At 34.3% G+C, this 22,382-nt stretch overlaps 2 protein-coding genes and 1 non-coding gene across 3 annotated transcripts; 1 reads left to right on the forward strand and 2 right to left on the reverse strand.

The window, feature by feature from the left end:
* Positions 1-283: 283 nt before the first annotated feature.
* On the forward strand, positions 284-390 carry LOC111909500 (small nucleolar RNA R71). The gene has a single exon (XR_002856208.2). It is a non-coding gene; the product is annotated as a small nucleolar RNA R71 (small nucleolar RNA).
* Positions 391-13,030: 12,640 nt separating this feature from the next.
* On the reverse strand, positions 13,031-13,738 carry LOC111909489 (protein ALP1-like). Its single transcript, XM_023905312.1, has one exon. It carries the CDS (start codon positions 13,736-13,738, stop codon positions 13,031-13,033), a length of 708 nt encoding a protein of 235 aa, XP_023761080.1.
* Positions 13,739-13,777: 39 nt separating this feature from the next.
* LOC111909490 (uncharacterized) lies at positions 13,778-14,347 on the reverse strand. Its single transcript, XM_023905313.1, has one exon. The coding sequence runs from the start codon at positions 14,345-14,347 to the stop codon at positions 13,778-13,780; it is 570 nt and encodes a 189-aa protein (XP_023761081.1).
* Positions 14,348-22,382: the final 8,035 nt, after the last annotated feature.

Raw genomic sequence — 22,382 nt, forward strand, 5'->3', positions numbered from 1 at the left:
CACTCTTATGGCATGTATCGACTGGTCCATCTGTGTTATCCTGCGGTCCATATTATTCAGCATTGCCATGACCGCTGCTATTTCTTCAGTTTGGGCCCCTACTCCGCCTTTGATTCCTTCTTGCCTCGGCTTGTGGTATTCGCGAGAATGCTTCGTGAATTCTTCAATTAGCTCCTTGACCTCCCTTGGATTTTTCTTTGTCAAAGGTCCTTGAGAATCAAGGAGTTGTCTTGTCATCACATTGACCCCATCATAAAATATTGACATCTCTTGCTACACATTTAGGTCATGTTGAGGGCAATTTCTGAGCAAGCCCTTGTACCGCTCCCATGATTCGTATAGTGACTCCCCCGGCTGTTGCTCAAAGTTGGCTATTGCCTTCTTGAGTTTGGCTATCTTGAATGGCAGGAAAAATTGGTCCAGGAATTGCTCACGAATTTGCGCCCAAGTGGTGATTGTACCCGGTGGAAGTGCTTTCAACCACTCTTTAGCAGCTCCCTTGAAAGTGATGGGAATCATCCTAAGCAAGACTGTGTTTCTGTTGACATTAGGGACATTGAAGTAATCTGCAATGTCGTTGACTTCATATAGATGCTTAAAAGCATCCTCATGATCTTTCCCGAAAAATGGGATGTCCTTCAGTGCGGTCAATATGTGTCCCTTCAGCTCGAATGTGGCAGTGGTAGGTATTGCGGGTTGGACTAAACCTGGACCCACATCTTCTCGGATCCGCTTCTTGTAAGCTCCCATGGACATTTCTTCAATCGCTGCCATCTCGTTCCTTGGCTCGTTGTCGGGTTCGCTCGTGTGTTCTTCAAATTCCGGCTCGGTATCGTATTCGGACTCGGTTTGGACGGGTGTCTGATCAAAGTGCTCAATATTGCTCTTGTGCCTCGCGGATGAACCTGACTCTCCTGTCTTCTTTCCCGACTTCCTTGAAAAAGCCGACTTCAATTCTTGCAAGGGCGTCTTTTTCTTGTGAATTGCAGACTTGGGATCTTCAAGTAGTGGCACCAAGGGCATGTTTGAGCCTCTGGTCATGAACTCCTGCAACTTGCTAAACTAAAAACGTAAAACTGGACTAAAATAAGAAAAATTAAAAACTGAAATCTCAGCTTTCACGTCGTGAGTTTATTAAAACTCATGTCGTGAACTCTGTGACAGAAACAGAAAAAAATAAACTAAGCTAAGCTAGCAAAAATAAATAACCAATTAACCTTTTTGCAGATTTTATTCCATAAAAAGGGGCGATTAATCTAATGCAACTAATTAAACTAATAATCTAAGCCGCTCCCCGGAAACGGCGCCAAAAACTTGATGTGCACAAAAGTACTCACTAATTTTAATATTTATAACCTAACAAACTTAACTAACTATGCACTTATAGGCAGTGTACCTAGTCAGATTACAGTATAGCTTGGGTAAGTCGGGTGTCGATCACAGGGAACGGTGTTACTAATTAACTTACTTACTATTAAATTAACCTAATTATTAACAAGTTTAGAGGGGGTTTTATCTGGTTTTACAAGATCAGATGAACTTAAATCCAAATTCAATAATTAAAAACACACACTCTTGTTTAGTTTGAATCCACTTCTCCCTTATGGCTAGCTAATGTTTACGGATTATTAAGCTGGTTTTTAGTTGTATTAGTAATTTTGTTCTAACTTACCAATAATTAACTAATTCATGCTAAACCATGTATGTTCACACATAATTAACATAGAACTAATTATTAATGTAAATATGCTATGTAAGATTTGTTATATAAACGCAATTATGATCACAATACATGTTCTCTAGCACAACTAAGCTTATTTGTTCTAATTACTAACTAAGATTGGTCAATCCTAGCTCTAATAATTCAATGTTCACTAAATCATTAGGTAAACAGGTTCATGCAGTTTAATGGTCACTAAGCTACACAGAACATGCAATAAAGCAATTAGATAAACAAACAGTAGCATGCTAGGTTATATGAATCAAACACAAGCAATTTTTACCAACTAAACTTAATCCATAAACATATAACTATTCATAAGTTTAAAGCTTCATCTAGCTAAACAAGAGTAGCTAGATTCAGCTGCTCATCATAGCAACTAAACCAACACAGCTAATAATGAAAGACATGTTCTTATTGAACTAAAATATAAACCTTTACTCCTTATAGTGTTGAAAACCCTCTTCCAGAACCTTTCTTTCACTCCAAATTGTCTTCTGGAATTCCTTTCTTCTGCCAAAAGGTGCCTCTATTCGTAATGGTCAAGGATTTACATATTTGCTGATATGTAACGACCAAAAATTTCAACCAATTTAAAATTTTTAAAAACAACCTGATTCCATTAAAGTTATTACAAAAAGGTTTTCAATACAATTTATTTTAAGTATTCCCAGAATCTCATCACAATATAAACACGAGGAGCGGTACGATCACGCCTTCGCCTTGCCACGGTCTCCTGAAGAACCTGAAAAACATAAAATCACAACTGTAAGCCCGAAAGCTTAGTGAGATATCCCCAAAATACCAACCACATATACCATACACGCATAACATTCCATAACATATCCGATCACATAACAACCATGCACTTCGGGTCTACTGTGGGACTGGTCCGCCGCACCGGCCAATAGTCGACCTGGTCCACCCTCCGAGTCTAGTCATATACCTCGAGTCTACAGTGTGATTGGTCCGCCCGCACCGGGCCTTCAATCCACCTGGTCCACTCCCCGAATCTAACCACATACATCGAGTCTGCAGTGTGATTGGTCCGCCCACACCGGGCCTTCAATCCACCTGGTCCACTCTCTGAGTCTACAGTATGACTGGTCCGCCCGCACCGGGCCTTCAGTCGGCCTGGTCCACTCTCCGAGCCTCGGCACGTCTGGTCCGCCCTCTTGGGGCCTACAGCCTATCCGGACCGCTCGCTGGGCCTTCGGGACAACCGGTCCGCCCTGGGTATCTTGGCCTACAACACAAAGCAGGACCCGCCTCAACCCAACTCCAGTCCAAACAACCATGTGCACATATACATACAATCATATAGCAATTCACAGTCAACAAGCAGATCAAACAGATCACATAACATATCATCATCCTAACCAGGATACCGACCTAACCAGTCACTAGCATAGCATCACCCTATCTCTCAGGATACCGATCTCAATCAGGCCTATAACATATACCAACCTAGCTACCAGGATGCAAACATATCAAAGCAATAACATAACAACAACTACCCGGATCTCAATCCGATAAGGGACGGCCTTGGTGCCTTAGACGCTGTTGATATAGTGAGGATAACTCACCTCGAAACTGCCGACTGAACAGATAACCCAAGCTGCTTCGATCACTGATACGATCTCCACCACTGGACAACCACCAAGGCACTGAACTCAAAACAATAACCAACAATTACCAAAATACCCCTGGAAACCACTGGTCAACCCTTGGACAAAGTCAAAGTCAACCCCTGACTGACTCTACTCGCCGAGTCAACCCGATGACTCGCCGAGTCCCCAAGCTCCGAACTTCCCCAATCCGCAACTCAACTCGCTGAGTCACCCCGAAACTCGCCGAGTTCAACAACTCTGAGTCCACTCACATACAACTCACCGAGTCATCCCCTTGACTCACCGATTCAAGGCTCAACCAGAAAAGATTGGGACTCTTCGACAAGACTCGCCGAGTCCAAGAACAGACTTGTCGAGTCTAAGGCTATCTTCAACCTACTCGCCAAGTTGTTCTTCCAACTCGTCGAGTTCCAGGCCATCTTCATCCAACTCGCCGAGTTGTTCTTCCAACTCGTCGAGTTCCAGCTCATCTTCAAGCAACTCGTCGAGTCTACCCATGTGACTCACCGAGTACCACCAGTCTGAATCCATACAGAAGCATTCCAGGCCATGCAATTGATCCAAAACATAGATCTAGCGTCCTACAACCCATCCATCACGTAAATTGGCAAACTTTACGTGAATCCAAAGAGATCTAGGCCTTTTACACTTTAGGGCTAGGGTTTGGGACATGATAGCTTCACTACACACTCAAACACAGGGACTTTCAGGCATTCCAACCCTTCTCCATTCCAGATCTGAGGTAGCAACCTCAGATCTAACCTTTAAACTCCAAAACACCAAAAGATATGATCCCTAACACCCCCAAAATGAAGAATCTAGAAAATAACAGCTCAACAATGAAATGATACCTCAAAAGGAAGCTCCAAGAGAAGATTAACCCGAATCCTTGCAAAGCCCTTTGATCCAAGTCTCTTTTCCTTCAAGATCTCTTCAACAACCACCTCTCCAAACTCCAATTAACTCAACAATGGGGTTTCCTCACGAAATTAGGGTTTCTGGAACTCAAGGGATGATAAGGAGGCTGGGGAGGAAACATAATGTTCTTTATATAGGGCTCAACCTCCGGATTTAGGGTTTTCTCCACTCAGCGCCTACTCGTCGAGTCCAATCCACTGACTCGCCGAGTCGGCCACTTGACACGCGACCAAGTCGCGACTCTACTCGCCGAGTCCACCCATGGACTCGCCGAGTCGCTCTTTCCCAATTTACTCTTTTAGCCCTTCAACTCTACTCTTGATATTTCGGGATGTTACATGATATCCATAAATTCACATCGTGAATAGTAAGAAATTCACGTCGTGAGTTGCAGATAACCGTGCCCGTCAAGGATTCCTTCACCCGCGTACGTATCTTCTGGAACCAACGATTCACGTCGTGAATCCTTTAAGTCTCATGTCGTGAATAACCTTTTTCCAGATTTTCTTCACTTTTACTCTTTTAATTCCCAAAGTTTCTTTCTTTAACGCTTTCAGTCCCCTTTTCTTCAAAATGTCTTCTTTTTGGCTGTAAAATAACATTTAAGCTCATAAGTACCATTATTCTAAACAAATTACCAACTTTTTAATAAAAATGTACTTAAATATTGCCTAAAAATAAGTATAAATATGGCAATATCAACCACCGAACTCTGCAACTCTACCCCTCGCGGGTTCGAACTATTCTTTCGATAAGCACCACGGTACTCATCTAGGCATCTCCCTTAGATTACTCCTCTACTCAAATCCCCTAAAAGGATTCCAACTGAATATTCTCACTCATCACATACTCAAAAGCACATCACATATAACAGCAACTCCTAGGCTAAGACATCACAAATCTGGCCACTCTAGTCCTAAGATATGGAATACCTAGCCTGTCTCTAGCATGCAATAATATCTCATAAAGTGCATCATAAATATCTCATGACACGAAGGTAAGGGTATTTTGGGAAATCACCGTTCAGGCTCTGGCTGATTGTACACACTGCTCTTTCTTGCTTTCTCTTTGAACTCTTATTCGCTTTAGAAAATTATTTCTCTGAAAACTTTTCTTACTTCCTCAGTTTGAGTCCAAATTTACCCGAAGGCGCATCCAAATCCCTCAAACCAAGGCTCTGATACCAACTTGTAACACTGAAATTTTCAAAACAAATATTTCATTTAAAATCGTTTATCTCTTTAACACTTTTCACAAAAATCTCCATTTTGTTTAATTTACAATACATGACTCTTTTGTCCAATCAAATAATAAACCAGGATCCTCAAAATAAACGCTTCCTCTGGTGTGTACAATCGAGCCGGTGTCGTCCCGTGATACTATGGTAACCTGAAACACATAACATAAAACACTGTAAGCACGAAGCTTAGTTAGTTCCCCAAAATACCACTCTAACACATATTAGCCACTCAAGACTATAACTCTGTTGACCCTCCGGTCAGTGTGTCTCAGCGGGACCCTCCAGTCCCAGCTCTCTGTGGGCCCTCTGGCCCTAACTCTATGGACCCAAGGGTCCTAACTCTGAATCATGCATATCACATATCACAATAAATCTCAACATATAAATAGCATACAAATATACTGGCACATAATACGAAAAACACCACATATAACACATATTAGCCACTCGTGGCTATAACTCTATGGGCCCTTGGGCCCTAACTCTACGGACCCTCTGGTCCTAGCTCTGTGGACCTTCTGGTCCTATCTCTGATATACACACATCATAAATCACATAGAAATAATGCGGTTCCACACATCACATACAATAACTCTGTCAGATAACTCTATTACCACTCTAGGTAAAGTATAGTGAGAAGACTCACCTCGGGTATCTCGGTAAATCTCTGACTCGGTAAACGTTGGCCTAGCCTCCACCTAATCATATGAAATAAATACCCTTAATAAGATTCTCAAAGGCTAGACTATGTCCTCTTATGACACTCTTAGAAGGGTAAAAGACCGTTTTGCCCCTCTCATAACTCAAAAGGCCCCACAATAGACCATACCCTAAAAGTCAACTTCCCGGGTTACACTGCGCGTACCAGATGTGTACGCTGAGCGTACCCGGCTGCATCTCAGAAACGAGGAACGCCACCCAATACGCGGCGCGTATTAGGGATTACACCCGACGTACTCCCCTGCTTCAGCCCTTTTGCTCTTAAGGTCTTAAACAGTTAAGACCTGCGTCCATATTTTAGATCTAACCCCATCTAATCCCCTTAATCCATAAAGTTGATGACTTTAAGCCTTTGCATGGCTGAACAAGTCACTATCTCCCAAAATGATCCATCCTTCAACTCTAGAAGGCTTAAAACACATGCATGACTCTAAAGTAACATCCAAGATGGGAACTTTATGGCTCTAAATCACTAGTAACACTGAAAAGGGACAGATCTAGGACCATGGAGCAGTTTACACTCATAAAGTCTCCACCTTTGGGGTTTTTAGCCCTAAAAAGGACACATACAACAACAACCAAAAGAAGAGGAAAGTTTTGAACTTTATACCTCCAAGTATAGCCCTTTCCTCTGTAGATCTCAGATCCAAAATGGCACCTCAAGCTTTAACCTCCAAGAACTCCCTTCCTTCTTCTTCACTAAGTCACTAAAGCACCAACAAGCTCAAATCAACACTCTCACACACTAATAACGATGGGGTTCTCTTTTAGGGTTTCACTCACTGATATGGAGGCTAAGGAATGAGCCATAACACCCTTTAAATAGTGCACAAGGAGGATTAGGGTTTTTGCACCTAGGCCGAGTACGCCCAGTGTACCTTGGCGACTCCGCGTCCAAATTAAGCGCGTGAGTATGCGCAGCGTACCCCTCTGGTACGCCCAGCTTACTCACTTGCTACAAACAATCCACTCAAGGACTAAACTTGCCCAAACAATAAAGAACAAGGATGAAAGGAATACACCTGAATCTCAGGGTGTTACACCACCCCTGTTCTGGCAATTGGAAAAGGGAAGGGCAAGAAGAGGAAGGCTCCCTCAAAGAGACGCAAGGGAAAGTCTCTTGATGGATCCTCTTCAAGTGAGACCAAGGCTGGTTCTGTTGCTCCTTCTTCCATTCCTAAGGAAGCAGAGTGTTTCTACTGTCACGAGAAAGGGTACTAGAAGCATAGTTGCTCCTTCTTCAAGGGCTTGCATTATTAAAGAAATTAAATAAATACATGGAAGAAGAGTTGTCGGAAATTAAAGGAAGATATTTATGATAATGAAGATGGATCATCAGAGAGGTTTTTCCACTCCTTAAATATCAACTTTTTCTATGATGAAAATAGTATTGAATATATATTTGAATTTCATAATTTCATGTGATACAGGGCAAGTAAAATATTGGCAGAAATGAAAACCACATTTACATAATGGGGAACTTGATCACGAACCTAATCCATGAGAATTTTAAGGTCACTGCATTCTACATTATACATTTTATTTCCATCTTTCCATAAAGTGAAACTTGAATGACATGGAGTTTTTTGATAGACGTATAATGCTTTACCCGGCCAGCATCTAGGCCGTTTGCTCAGCAAAGATGATGTGGATGAGGATCTTTCTGCAATAAAGACAATTTTACTTATGGCTTTATAGTAGTATAACTATCAGTAAATATAAACTCTTTAATAATTGTTTTATAAATAATTTTTTTCCCGATAAATATCAAATATATTATTTTAGAAACAAAATCTACCTAAAGGGTATTTCGTTCATTAATCGTAATTTTCACTTCAGTTCTTTTGATAGATTTGCAAACCAAATAGAAAACAACACATGAGTCATTTTAGGTAAATTTTTATGTCATTTCAGCTACCATAGTTAGCTTTAATGTCACGAGTTTGTTTTATTTTCAAAAAAATAGCTTTTCACGATCGTGTATAAGTTACAGCAAGACAGAAGCAACCATTATATTGCTAAAGATCATTGAAGTTATAAACCACTTTGATTGATGTATGAACTCTCCATATCTTTGCGAGTCTAAGTGAAAACATATCCAGGTTTATTTTGTAAAAGATTCATACTACTGGGTTTAAGACAAGAATGATTTACTCTCATTTGACGAAACCAATTTCTCTTCATTTTCTATTTAGATTGTTGGCTTCCTACATAATCCCACATCTCCATTCCTCTATTTTCCCCGACCCGTAGCGAAGCGAGGGTATTCCCTCTAGTTCATAATAATTTTATGTTTCGCTACGGGTATTCCCTCTAGTTCATATTAATTTTATGTTAGCATTTATTTGCTATGATAAATTTATGTCCAGTTTGTTAATGACATTTTTTTATGGTTGTGATTAAAAAAAATCACGAGAATTAATAATCAAAATTTTTTATTTTCTTTGATTTTTTTAATGCATGTATCTATTCTTATGATGTTAAATATAATGGGGTTTGTGAATTAATAACCAAATATTGTGGCCACAAAGGAATAAACCTAAATACTAAAGATAAAGAAACGTTATTTTTTTTTCATAAAGTTAAGAAATATTAGATATTTAGATACTCTGATTACATTTACGTAAATCTAATATATATATATATATATATATATATATATATATATATATATATATATATATATATATATATATATATATATATATATATATATATATATATATATATATATATATATATATATATATATATATATATATATTGTGTATGTGCTAATCGGTTCATATATGGATTTGGTTCTAATCATCCTTTATGATGATTTGCTATTTTGGTTATTTATCATTTTAAAGGTTAATTCTTTTGGTAAATATTACATATACATATGCTTTGATGTTGAATTCTTAAGGTTTTTCTTGGTTTGCTAAAGGTTTAATTGATTTATTATATATATATATATATATATATATATATATATATATATATATATATATATATATATATATATATATATATATATATATATATATATATATATATATATATATATATATTGTGTATGTGCTAATCGGTTCATATATGGATTTGGTTCTAATCATCCTTTATGATGATTTGTTATTTTGGTTATTTATCATTTTAAAGGTTAATTCTTTTGGTAAATATTACATATACATATGCTTTGATGTTGAATTCTTAAGGTTTTTCTTGGTTTGCTAAAGGTTTAATTGATTTATTCTCTAAACAATTAAAGGTAATCTTGTCTTGTACAATTATGAATATATGAAGCTTATGTAAAGGATAAAAGTTCTATGGCTTTATTTTTGTTTTAATTTCTAGGTGAACAACTAAGGTTTTATTTTTTTAAGAAATAACGCAACCAGATTTACGCTCAGATTTATGCTTATGTAAAAGTATGATTATATTATATATGGTTATGATATTTGCAAGAAGTTATGAAATCAATATTTGGATACCAAAAGATTCAAATATTTGCAGAAGTTGTTAAAGATTTATAAAAAAAACTCACAAGTTTTGTATGTTATGTTAAATATCTTTGCTATAGAAAATCTCCACATGCGGTCAGTTTAGTAGTTGAAACAACATTGATAACTTTTTATACAAAACCAAACATATAATCTTTTGGATCATAGATATTATGTTTTGGGGGTTTGTGATTAATATAATATTGTTACAAAGTAAGATCTATTATTTTAATCAATTTGGTTGTAATTAAGTTTTATACGGTATTGTTTTATGTAAATTGTGTTCGATCCAAAGGTAGATACAGTTTTGCAAATATTTTAGTTTGTTAATAAACTATAATTATGACATATTAATTTATTTTCAAAGTATATTAATTGACACATCATGTCACCAAAATGATATATTTTGTGAAAATTAATTTATAAGGAACTTTATTATTTTGGTTTATGTGTTTATTAATGCGGATATCAATCTACCCAAAGGTAAGTTGATATTTGGCCGAATAAATACATATATGATAATAAACATATGACATTTTTTAGGTTACATGTTATTAATAAGTTAATCCAAAGAGGGCTTATTAATTGACATGATTTATTGTCAATTCTTATTATCAAACTTTATAGTTTATGTATTTATTAATGCGGGTATTAGCCGACCCAAAGGTAGACTGATATTTGGTCGAATAAACACATATGTGATGATAAATACGTGACAATTTTTTGCCTCCATGTGATAAATAAGTCAATCCAAAGAGGGGCTTGTTAATTGACGAGATTTATTGTCAATTTTATCACCAAAACAAGGATATCTCTTGCAAGTTAGTATTACTGTCCAAAGACTTCATATTAATGTTGTGTTGATACCTTGTAAAGATGTCATAAATTGAATTTATTGATTACGGTTTATGGATTAATGAGCATAAAAATACATTTTCTTATGTTCTCAAAACAATAAATTTGAATTATGGTATTATATCTGTTAACATTGATCACATTTATTTACTCAATGAGATTAACTTTAAGGAATATAATGAGGGCATTATGTTAGTTCTCAATTGCATGAATATTGACCTTGCATTTTGGATAGAGCAACATTCTTTGAGGATGTTGAGTTTGGGGGAGAAACAAAGTTAAAACATTGTCCTTAAGGAGAAATCAATCTTGATTCCAATTATTGCTTTTGATACTATGCACGTTATGAATTAGTGATCGACAATGTTATTCAATCTCTTATTCTGAATACGCAAACTCAACAAGCTCAAATTTGGATATCCTATGTGTGGTACCACATTTTTCATTAATTTATTATCTCATTTGGTTTTTAGGTAAATAAAGTAGATGATTTTGTGTGTCACATATTAAAAAGGAGTAAATTTCTCTTTTTGGTTTTTGGTCAGATATCTACACAACCCAAGTTTGGATCATAAGAAAACAAGTAAATGAATTTTGAGATATCTATATATAACAAAAGGCTATATGCTCAACTATAGGAAATCAGATATTTTGGAGATCATTTTTATTAGATGCCAAAATGGTTACTGATCCATATCGGGATACTTTTACATTTTAGTATGATGAGCCATTTCATGCAATAGACTTAAGTAGCTTCTTCCATAATGGAAGAATAATTTGTATCATGGAATATGGTTGTGGAAATTTGTCACGAGGCTACACATTATTGATATTGAAAGACCACTAAAGTTGTGATAATAAGTCAGCACTGTTATATTCCAACAACAAAGGTTCTATTAAGTCACCCATATTGACATCAAGTTTTCTTCTATAAACACAGTAGTGCAAAATGGAAATATATATAGCACATATGAATAAACTCCATAAAAGCGGATCCACTCATATACCCTAGGTCTTTCGTGAGCATAATACACACGTTGGTGTGATATTTGGTTTTAGTGGGAGTTTTATGGTGCTTTATGTCTTGTTTAAGAACAATTATGTTTTTCCGTACATAATTAAAAATTTGGTTAACTCCATTATTAGTTGCACTTATTTGAAGTTTGATCTCACTTCAAGCTAAAGAGGATCTCGTTGGAAATCTATTTAGATTTTAATAACACACATCATGTTTAATCTATGTAGTTAGTTATATATGTATATGTGACCATTCATAGGTTTAGTTACGTAAATTGTAACGAAGACCGCTTTGATCCTATACTATTATGATTAGTGGAGGAGATTGTTTAATGATACCAGTATTATAATAACATTCATTAAAGCGCTTATACGGTTATATATACATTTATATATTCGTGGTCCAGTGGGAGATTGTTCGATAATTATGGGACCACTTCATATATATTTAATGTTATCATTAATTCTGGTTATTATGGTAAGAATATAAATTGTTGATGGACCGATTTATAGAATATTTACTTACCTTGTGGGTTGAGTTCCTGGTTTGACTCAAGATCCTCAAGATCTTTTCCATCTCTCACATTAGGGTATATCTCCATCTATATATACATGTAATGACGAGCAAATCAAGACATATAGAATACTCACATAAGATTCATGGGTCAAATTGTTGAGGGACTTTAGAGAGTTCTTGAGATCAATTGGAAAACTCAACCTAGTTCTTCGGATTCAAATATCATAATGAAATAAGGTATGAATCCTTCATTCTTATTGTTTAAGTTTTATTTTAATCAGATTCGAGATTAAAGATCCAAAGTTATGCTTCCGCGTTTTATGTTTTGGTTATGAAAATAACTAACACAATATTCTATAAACTACTGGTAGATGAACATCCGCTAGAGCATAAGACTATATTAATTATATTTAATATTAGAAGCTTATGGGGAGAAAATGCAAAATATTCGGACACAACAAGATACATATACAACTTTGAAGGACAAGATGAACTCGGTGATGTCATAATTGAGAAAATGTTCTTCTAAGCTTTTAAGATTGGATAGGAGTTCATGCTCCTCTTCTCTTTTGTACCCATTTTTTTTATAAGGCTGGAGGGAGTGGTGTCACCGAAACCGCACTCCCTTCACCGCCACATAAGCGTCACATCATTTTTTACCACACAAGTGTGGTTTCTTGTCACACCAAGGGAGTGGTGCCACACTTATTTTCTTTTTATTTTTTGGTTTTTTTAGCTATTTTACTTACAACTTCTTTTTTAATAAAAAACATAATTTTTCATTACTTGAAAAAAAAACATTACATTGAAAATTCAGAAAACATTACATTGCATTAAACAAAAAAAAAAAAAGAAAACCGAAAAATACACACATGACATTAAAAAAATCATAGAAACTTAAAAAAACACAAATAAAACAAGTAAAGCAAACTACATAAAGTCGTTCTTCAAGAACTCGTCTTCGGAATCATCCGGTGGATCCAAATTAAGGTTAATGTTTTGAACCCCGTAAATGTGTTTCATTAAGTCATTGCGAAGATTGTGAAATGTTTCAGTGCAACGTATCTCTGCTCTCATGTTCATATACTCTTCGCCACCAATTTTTATTGGTTGTGTCTCTGGTATGGTTTCTTCCTCGTCAAACGCACATATTGCTCTTGCTTCGTCTTCAATAATCATGTTATGCAATATGAGACATGTATACATGATTTCTTGAAGTTTTTCCTCGCCTAAATTAACTGTTGGTTTTTTCAATATGAACCACCGTTTCTTCAGAGCTCCAAAAGCACGTTCAACATCCTTCTTAGCTCTTTCTTGAGCTCTCTTGAATTTTTTTCGTCTAGAACCATATGGACACGTAAACGATTTAACAAACACAACATACTCAGGATAGATTTCATTGACCAGATAATAACCATACTTATATGGTGTTCTACGCACTTCATAAGAAGAATCTGGTGCAGATCCATCGTATATGTTGTTAAATATAGGTGAATGATTAAGAACGTTGAAGTCGTTAATCGAACCAGGAGAACCAAAAAAAGCATGCCAAATCCACTTATCTTGTGATGCAACTGCTTCAAGTATGACCGTTGGGTGACCATGATCACCTCGGGTAAATTGCCCTTGATATAACATAGGGCAATTTTCCCATGCTCAATGGAGACAATCTAAGCTTCATAGCATTCCAGGAAACTCATGCACACTAGCATGATGAGCTTGCAATTGCAAGATGTTATTACGTGTAGGCTTACGTAAATATTTAGGACCATAAAACTGAATCACAGTTTTGCAGAAATAATGGAGACTGTCTCGTGCGGTCCTAGCAGACATCCCAGAAGTTTTGTCTAACACATCAGACGGAATGTCATATGCTAACTGACGAAGTGTGGTTGTGCATTTTTGTAAGGGAGTGAAACCGGGTGTATCTCTAGCATCGTAGCATTGTTGAAAAAAATTGCACTCCCTCGTTACATCTTCAACTATACGTTCGTATAAACCTTTGAACATTCTGAAGCGTCTACGGAAATAATACCCTTGATAAGTGGCATTCTCTTGAAAATAGTCTTGTATCAAATGTTGGTTGGCTTCTTCACGATTTCTGAAAATATATCTTCGTGTTTTCCGTTGAGAACTTGCAGCTGTGTTATTGCATAAAGCATCGTGTGTTTGTTCCGTCATTTGAGCACACGCAACAACAACATTAAAAATAGTCTGAAATTCTTCAGAAGATGAAGAAGATGACATTTTTGAGAGAGATTGGTGATTCTTTTTTAAAAAAAATTGAGAGAGAGGGGTTTGTAATGTTTGAAAAAAAATGAAATGTATGTGTATATACAGGAAAGAAAGGTAAAAAGGAAGAAAAAAAAATTAATGCGCAAAGAGGACCGTTCAACGATCAAAGATTCAACAACCAATCACGAGTCGCGGTTCTTTCGAGCCGTAGTGCGGCCAAAACCGCAATCTGGGGGCGGTGTGCGCGGCTGAGGTGGCTCAAACCGCGGCTGCAAACTGCGGCCACACCCTCTAGCCTAATGCTTTTGGATACAAAGTCATACTTTCAAAATACATTACAAGATATATGAAAATAACTTTTGGCTTAATTTGAATACATGCCTTTACTGTTCTTAATAGAATCATTCATGCTTGTTTTAACCAATGAAATTTAACTCATTTGGAACATTATAAAACCACACATTTTTTTTTTAAATTCGGAAATTACTTTTTATGGGTTATGCTCAGCATGGTCCTAAATTCACATATATATATATATATATATATATATATATATATATATATATATATATATATATATATATATATATATATATGGGAAAAGTGAATATACCTTAAGGGTATATAAGCTTAGGTACCCAAACTCACCATATTATGTCGTTTTGTATCATTTATATACATTGTAATTATCTATTGTTCTTATAATTCAACTTCTAACTTGATTTATTTCAAAGATTTTTATAAATTTCGCATTTATCTTCCTTTTATATAATTTTCATTTTCAACTATAATATATATAACTTAGTAGGTGTTCGTCAAAAAATGTGATGTAAGAGGAAGATAATATTGAAAATTTGAAAATTTTAAAAATAAATTAAGTTAAGGATTGAAGCTTAAGAACATTATAATGAATATATCAAACAAAACGACGTATTATTGTGAGTTTGGATACCTAAGCTTACATACCCTTAAGGGTATATACACTTTTCCCTATATATATATATATATATATATATATATATATATATATATATATATATATATATATATATATATATATATATATATATATAACTTTATTGAAATAAATATGTGTGTTGAAGTCGATCCTGAGAAATCAAATATAATCAAAGACCTTGGACTAGCAAAAATAATGAGCCCTTATTGTTATTAAAATTAAAAATATATAATAAAAATTAAAATTTAACCCTTATGCGGCCGCCTATTTTACCCCCTCAATTTCCCTACCATCAATGATTTCTTTATTCCGTATATATCATCATGTGTATCACATATCATTGTCGTGTAAATTAAAAAAAAATATCACTCCTTGGACACTTGAATTAATAAAATTGGACCCACATCCATAGTAATCATTCCACTACACTTGCTAAATAACAATCAAAAAACTTGCGAACTGTGTGTTTTAGTGGATTCACACCATAAAGAGCAACCCATCTTTTAAACTTAAATATATTTTTTTTGATATATCATTTTTTTTCCCATATATAAACATAAATTTAAAACCTAAACATGTTACGCACTAGCCATCCTAAAAGTAGTAAATCATTTTAAGTCGACAAATTTGAACTTAATATATATATATATATATATATATATATATATATATATATATATATATATATATATATATATATATATATATATATATATATATATATATATAGAGAGAGAGAGAGAGAGAGAGGTAAAGTGAATATACCTAACAACCTTATATAAGTTTAGGTACTAACCACATTATACTACATTGTTTTGCATTATATTTCCATTGCAATCGTCTAAGGTTCTTAAACTTCAACCCTTAACTTGATTTACTTCCAAGATTTTCAGACATTCACTATTATATTCCTCCTACACCATTTGATTTGTAACGGTAGTATATGAAGCCCATCAGGGGGTCTCCGATAGAAAAACGTTAATATATATATATATATATATATATATATATATATATATATATATATATATATGTTCACAAGTGATTATTCATATATCAATGTGATGGGTGGTGGTGGCGGTGACAGAGGTAGCGGTGACAATAGTTATGGTGGTGGCGATGGTTGTGGTGTCGAGGGTAGTTGTGGCAACAACGGCGATGGTGGTGGCATGGATGGTGGCGAAGACCATTGTGGTGGCAGAAATAGTCGTTGGTGGTAGTGGTGGTGGTTGCTAGTGGTTGGGGAGGTGGAGGAGGCAGTGGAGAAGGTGTTGGTACTGGTAGAGGTGGTGAAAGTGGTAGTGGGGAGGTGTTAGAGGAGACAGGAGGTGGTTGATTCATATATGAATATATGTAAACTTGTATTAACATATGAATTTACCTATCATCCGTCGCATCGGTATAATGGAGGGTTTTACGACAAGATATAAATGAGCGGCTAATATTGATTTTTCTATTCTCAACTTTTTTTTTCTCAATTGAACGTTTCTCTCTCTTTCTTTCTTTCTCTCTCTCTCTCTGTGTGTGTATGTGTGTGTATATATATATATATATACACACACATGTGTGTGTGTGTGTATATATATATATATATATATACACACACATGTGTGTGTATATATATATATATATATATATATATATATATATATACACACACACATGTATATATATATATATATATATATATATATATATATATATATATATATATCCCTGCAACAATTCTTAATTTTTAACCTTTAATTTAACAAGGTGCCAATTTTGTAAATAACTGGAAATATGGATGCAAATGTGAAAGATTCAATAATACATGAGAGTACTATAGTAAAATATTTTATAACTAACTAGATTCGTGTGCATACCCTAAAATTTTACGATCGTTACTGAATCGCACACCAAAACTTGATAAATTCAGTAATGTCTTCCACAATGGAGTTTGTGACAACTACTTCATCTAATGGTAAACGAAATCGTCATTACGTGATTTTTTTTAACTTAAAACATTCGTATTTGACATTTCCACTTGTATTTGAATTTAATTTTCAGCTACTTTAGAAATCAAAACATTTATTAAATGATTTGAGTTGAATAACACTAGATTTTAACCGTATTTGACATTTCCACTCGTATTTAATATTTTTTCATCTATTTTAGAAATCGGAAAATTTGTTGAAGTATTTGAGTTGAATAATAGTATAATTTAACTATTATCTATGGTTTTTTTATGTTTTGCTCTATTTTTCATTAATGAATTTTTAATTTTATTATCTATCGAGTATGATGTTAAGAATATCGCTTTATACATACAGAAAAACCAAAACATTCAAAAAAAATATACAAAAGAAAAAAACGAGAAAAAAATCAGACCTTAAAGGTAATATATATGTTTAATACTTCATTTGATAATACCATGTTTTAAATCACATATGATTAACATTGTGTTATAATCATACATTTTACTATATTTAATCATATATGATTTTCTAATAATATATGTATATATATGATAAAAATCATATATATGATTTACATTCAATCACATGTAATTAGCATCTATTTTGAAGACTTAATTTTGACAATATTTGGTTTTTAATCCTATATGATTAAGATCTATATTAATCATAAAAGTTCCAACACACACACACACACACATATATATATATATATATATATATATATATATATATATATATATATATATATATATATATATATATATATATATATATATATATATATATATATGATTAAAATCATATGTGATGAGAAAAACCACTTTTATTCATCAATCACACATGATTATATACATAAACCTCTCAAACTTTGGTTTAATCACATGTGACTACAATATCTTATATACATAAAGTGATTCATTCACATGTGATTATATACAAAAAGAGTTTAATTACATGTGATAAAAAATTATTATGAACATTGAATGCTTATTTATCATGACTATATTTAATTACATGTGATTTTCTGATAATATCTATATTTATATATTACAGAACAATATAAATAACAAAAACAAACGGCGAAGAGGATAGTTGAAAAAGGAACACTTCAATTATAAATAATTATAAATATAAACAATCCTCACTCTAGTTTAATCATATGTATTTAACATCTTTTATATACACAAATATAATCAATCACATGTGATTATCATCTATTATGAAATCTTTATTTATAATGAATTGGTTTAATCATATATTCATATTTGACTCTCTGATTATATTTGTACCTATACGTATTAGAGGATCCTCAACAAAAAAAAGTTACCGAAGAAGAAACAACTAAGATTCGATCTGAAAAGAAACAGAACAAAGGTATAATTCAATCACGTGTGATTAGATACTTAAACATATTTTATAATTTCAATCACATATGATTATATAAATAAAAATCATATACTATGTTTTATCACATGTGATTAGCATATGCTATGAACATTGTAGCTTATTTATCATGACTTGTTTTAATCCTATGTGATTTTCTAATTATATATATATATATATATATATATATATATATATATATATATATATATATATATATATATATATATATATATATATATATATATATATACTAGGTGTACACCCGAGCAAAGCGGTGGCGACAATTACTACTGTTTCGATTAATGTTTTTTATTCAGAAATTGTTATTTGATTGTTTCAATGGCTATAAATTTGGTGTCTAATATGTTAGAAAAATTGCATGTCCAACATTTCAGCAAACATCATGCCCATGTTAAAAAAAAAATCAACCGATGTTTCTTTCCTTAAATATGTTTGTTGATTATTTTTTAACATAATTAGTTTTTGTTCATATAAGATGAGTAGTTTGTGCATAACAGATTTGTATATTAAGTTATCAAACATGTACCTCTTAAATTTCAAGAAAAGTTAAGTATGCTTTATAATATAGTTTATATATATATATATATATATATATATATATATATATATATATATATATATATATATATATATATATATATATATATATCTTTGAAAATCCTAAAGCAAAGGTAAAAAAAGGCGATGGGGAAAAAGCAACGGAGACAAGATAAAAAGAAAAGAATGAAAAAGGTATAATTCAATTATAACTGCTTAGAGACATAAACATCTTTTATACATCAAATCAGATGTGATTATACACATAAACAACCCACAATGGATTATAATCAGAATTACCATAGAAAATATACACAAAAAGATTCAATCACATGTGATTAACATCTTTTATGACTAATGTGTGTTTATTTATCATAACTTTGTTTATTACATGTGATTAGGATATTTTACCATCTTTGACACACACAAAACATCCAAGACTATGGTTCAATCACATGTTAATTGCATATGTTATAAAAACTATATGTTTATTTATAATGACTTGGTTTAAATCATATGAAAAAATAAATTACATAAGAGGAAACAACAGAGAAGACATTGAAAAAGAAAATAGAAAAATGTATAATTCAATCACATGTGATTAGTTACATAAACATGCCACACTTATATAGTCATATGTGATTAACATATGTTTTTAAAAATTAGTACTTTATCACATGAGAACTAAAAAAGGTATACTTCAATCACATGTGATGTAACGACCCGAAAATCACAACGTAAAAATTTCATTTTTAATTCGACCAAAACACTAATTATCTTTAAGTCAAACATTCATTATCCTTTTTCTAAATATTCAAAAGTACTTTATAAGAAACCAATTATCAGAGTACAATCCCAAAGTCATCCTAATGCGGAACATGGGTGAACGCGCTGCGATCAAGTCGGGTCCTTTCCTTTTGAACTGGAAGTACCTAAAACCATAACCATAAAAACCGTAAACACAAATCTTAGTGAGGTCCCCAAAATACCACATACCATACATACCGTTGGGCCTATCCCCCATATTGGGCCCAACCTACATATTAGGCCCAACCCACCATAATGGGCCTAACCCTACCAAACCATTGGGCCTAGCTCGATCATACAAATGTAAAAGTCACAAAGATAGTTAGCACCTACATAACATACAATGGGTTTAGCCCTTTTTATTCCATGGGCCTAGCCTAACATACAAACGGGTCTATTTCGTTATACAATGGGCCTGACCCATCATACAAATGGGCCTAGCCCAACATACCATGCAAGAGTTAGAAAGACAACTAACATAACAAAACCTTGTGAGCCGACATTGGTGCCTTCGACCCACGAGTACAGTGAGGAGACTCACCTCTAACTGCTGAATCACTTAGATAAATCTCTATCTGGTGGTCCGGCAAATCCCCACGTTGTCATCATAAAACACATCCAATTAATAACTGGATTTCGACCCATATGTAAGAGTCTAAGCTAGGGTAAGACTATTTTTGGCCTTTATCAAACTTGGCCCAAGGCCAAGTCCCAATCCAACTACTCGAAAGGCCCCAAACCAAAGTGATCACCTAAAGCCCAATTAAACTATCCTCAAAACCCCTAATGACACAAGGCCCAAAATTGATCCATCGGGCTTCTGCTGAGAACGCTTGGCGTTCCTCCCTCGAACGCCTGGCATCCGAACGCCGAGCATTCACATGTAAACGCCTGGTGTTTTCTCGCTATTCATCAACTTCCAAACCAATGACTTAATGTCTTAAGATATCAAGTCCAAACTTCAGATCCATAGTTAATAGAACGTCTTAAGCCATAAAGTTGCAAACTTTATGTCCATGCATGGTTACAGTGAGCCCAAAAGCTAAAAGTCCAACTCATTAACCTATTAAGACACCTCAAAACTTTCATGGAGTGAAAAGAAGGTCCAAGATCGCAATTTTATCACTCAATCTACCCTGAAATGTCCAAAAGGACAACTCCTTTGATCTAAGGTAGCTCCTACCCAAAAGACCAAGAAAATGGGGCTAATAATCATAAACTTCTAACATAAAAAATATATAAAGATATGATGATCAAGTTCATAACTTTATACCAGAAAATGATGCTCCAGGATGCCAATAGTCCAGATCCACAAGCTAGAGAGCAACCACAATACTCCAAAGATCTTCCTTCTCTTATTAAGAAAACTAAATGATACCAAAAAGATGAACCAAGGATTCAAACTCTCATATACATTTAGGGTTTACAAAATGAGGATGGAGGTTGGAGTGGTGAAGGGTTTTGAGGCCATAATGGTCTTTAAATAGGGTGCAAACCCTAAAAATCAAGGTTTTGTCTCTGCGTGAAAACGCCTGGCGACCATCATAGAACGCTTGACATTTGAACGCCTAGCGTTCTATGACAAACGCCTGGCGTTTGGACCAAAGAGCCAAAAATTAACACAACACTGATCTAAACTGAAAAGTACTTTGAATCGGGTGTTACAACTCTCCCCCACTTAAATTAGATTTCATCCTCGAAATGATTCCTTACCATCGAAGGTCCGCCAGACAGCTTGAACAAACCAATCACAACTCCAATGTGGACCAAGTAAGCAACCCCAGACTTTCAATAGTTTTCCAAAATAATATGCAACCGAACCTAACCTTATCAGGGCTCCCAATTCCTGACGATGAACAGATCCTTACTCAACTTAAATTAACCCCCGAAGAATAACCATTTCTACTATGCCCGAAATCTGAAATCTTAAAACTTGGATGACTCCCCGACAGACAGCCTGTACTGAACCACTGCTAATTCAACCCCACTTTTTATTCCAAACCAATCATCCAACTTCTAATCACCTTGATGTTTCCACTGGAAAACAGAATCACCGACCATTCGCTGCTGCCTGAAACTTTTCACTTCATAAAAGGGTTTAGATAATCCTTCTGGTGCAAGACTCATCCTAAAGTTAACGAATCCATGAACATAATGAGCAACAAGAGGCAATCTGGGAGTTAAACCTTCTAGCATTGAACAAGTCACTGATTTCTTAACTGCCTCAACCAATAATTCTAAAACCCCATAAGTTTCCAGACCTACACATAGGTAAAACCATTCCAAATCACAATCACAAGGGCCTTTTCTACCATCAGAACTGAAAACATCCCTTTTGACCTTGAACCCTTTAGCTGATGCCCTTGACACATAGATTCCT

This window comes from Lactuca sativa, chromosome 8 (assembly GCF_002870075.4).
Source record: "Lactuca sativa cultivar Salinas chromosome 8, Lsat_Salinas_v11, whole genome shotgun sequence".
Classification (NCBI taxonomy): domain Eukaryota; kingdom Viridiplantae; phylum Streptophyta; class Magnoliopsida; order Asterales; family Asteraceae; genus Lactuca; species Lactuca sativa.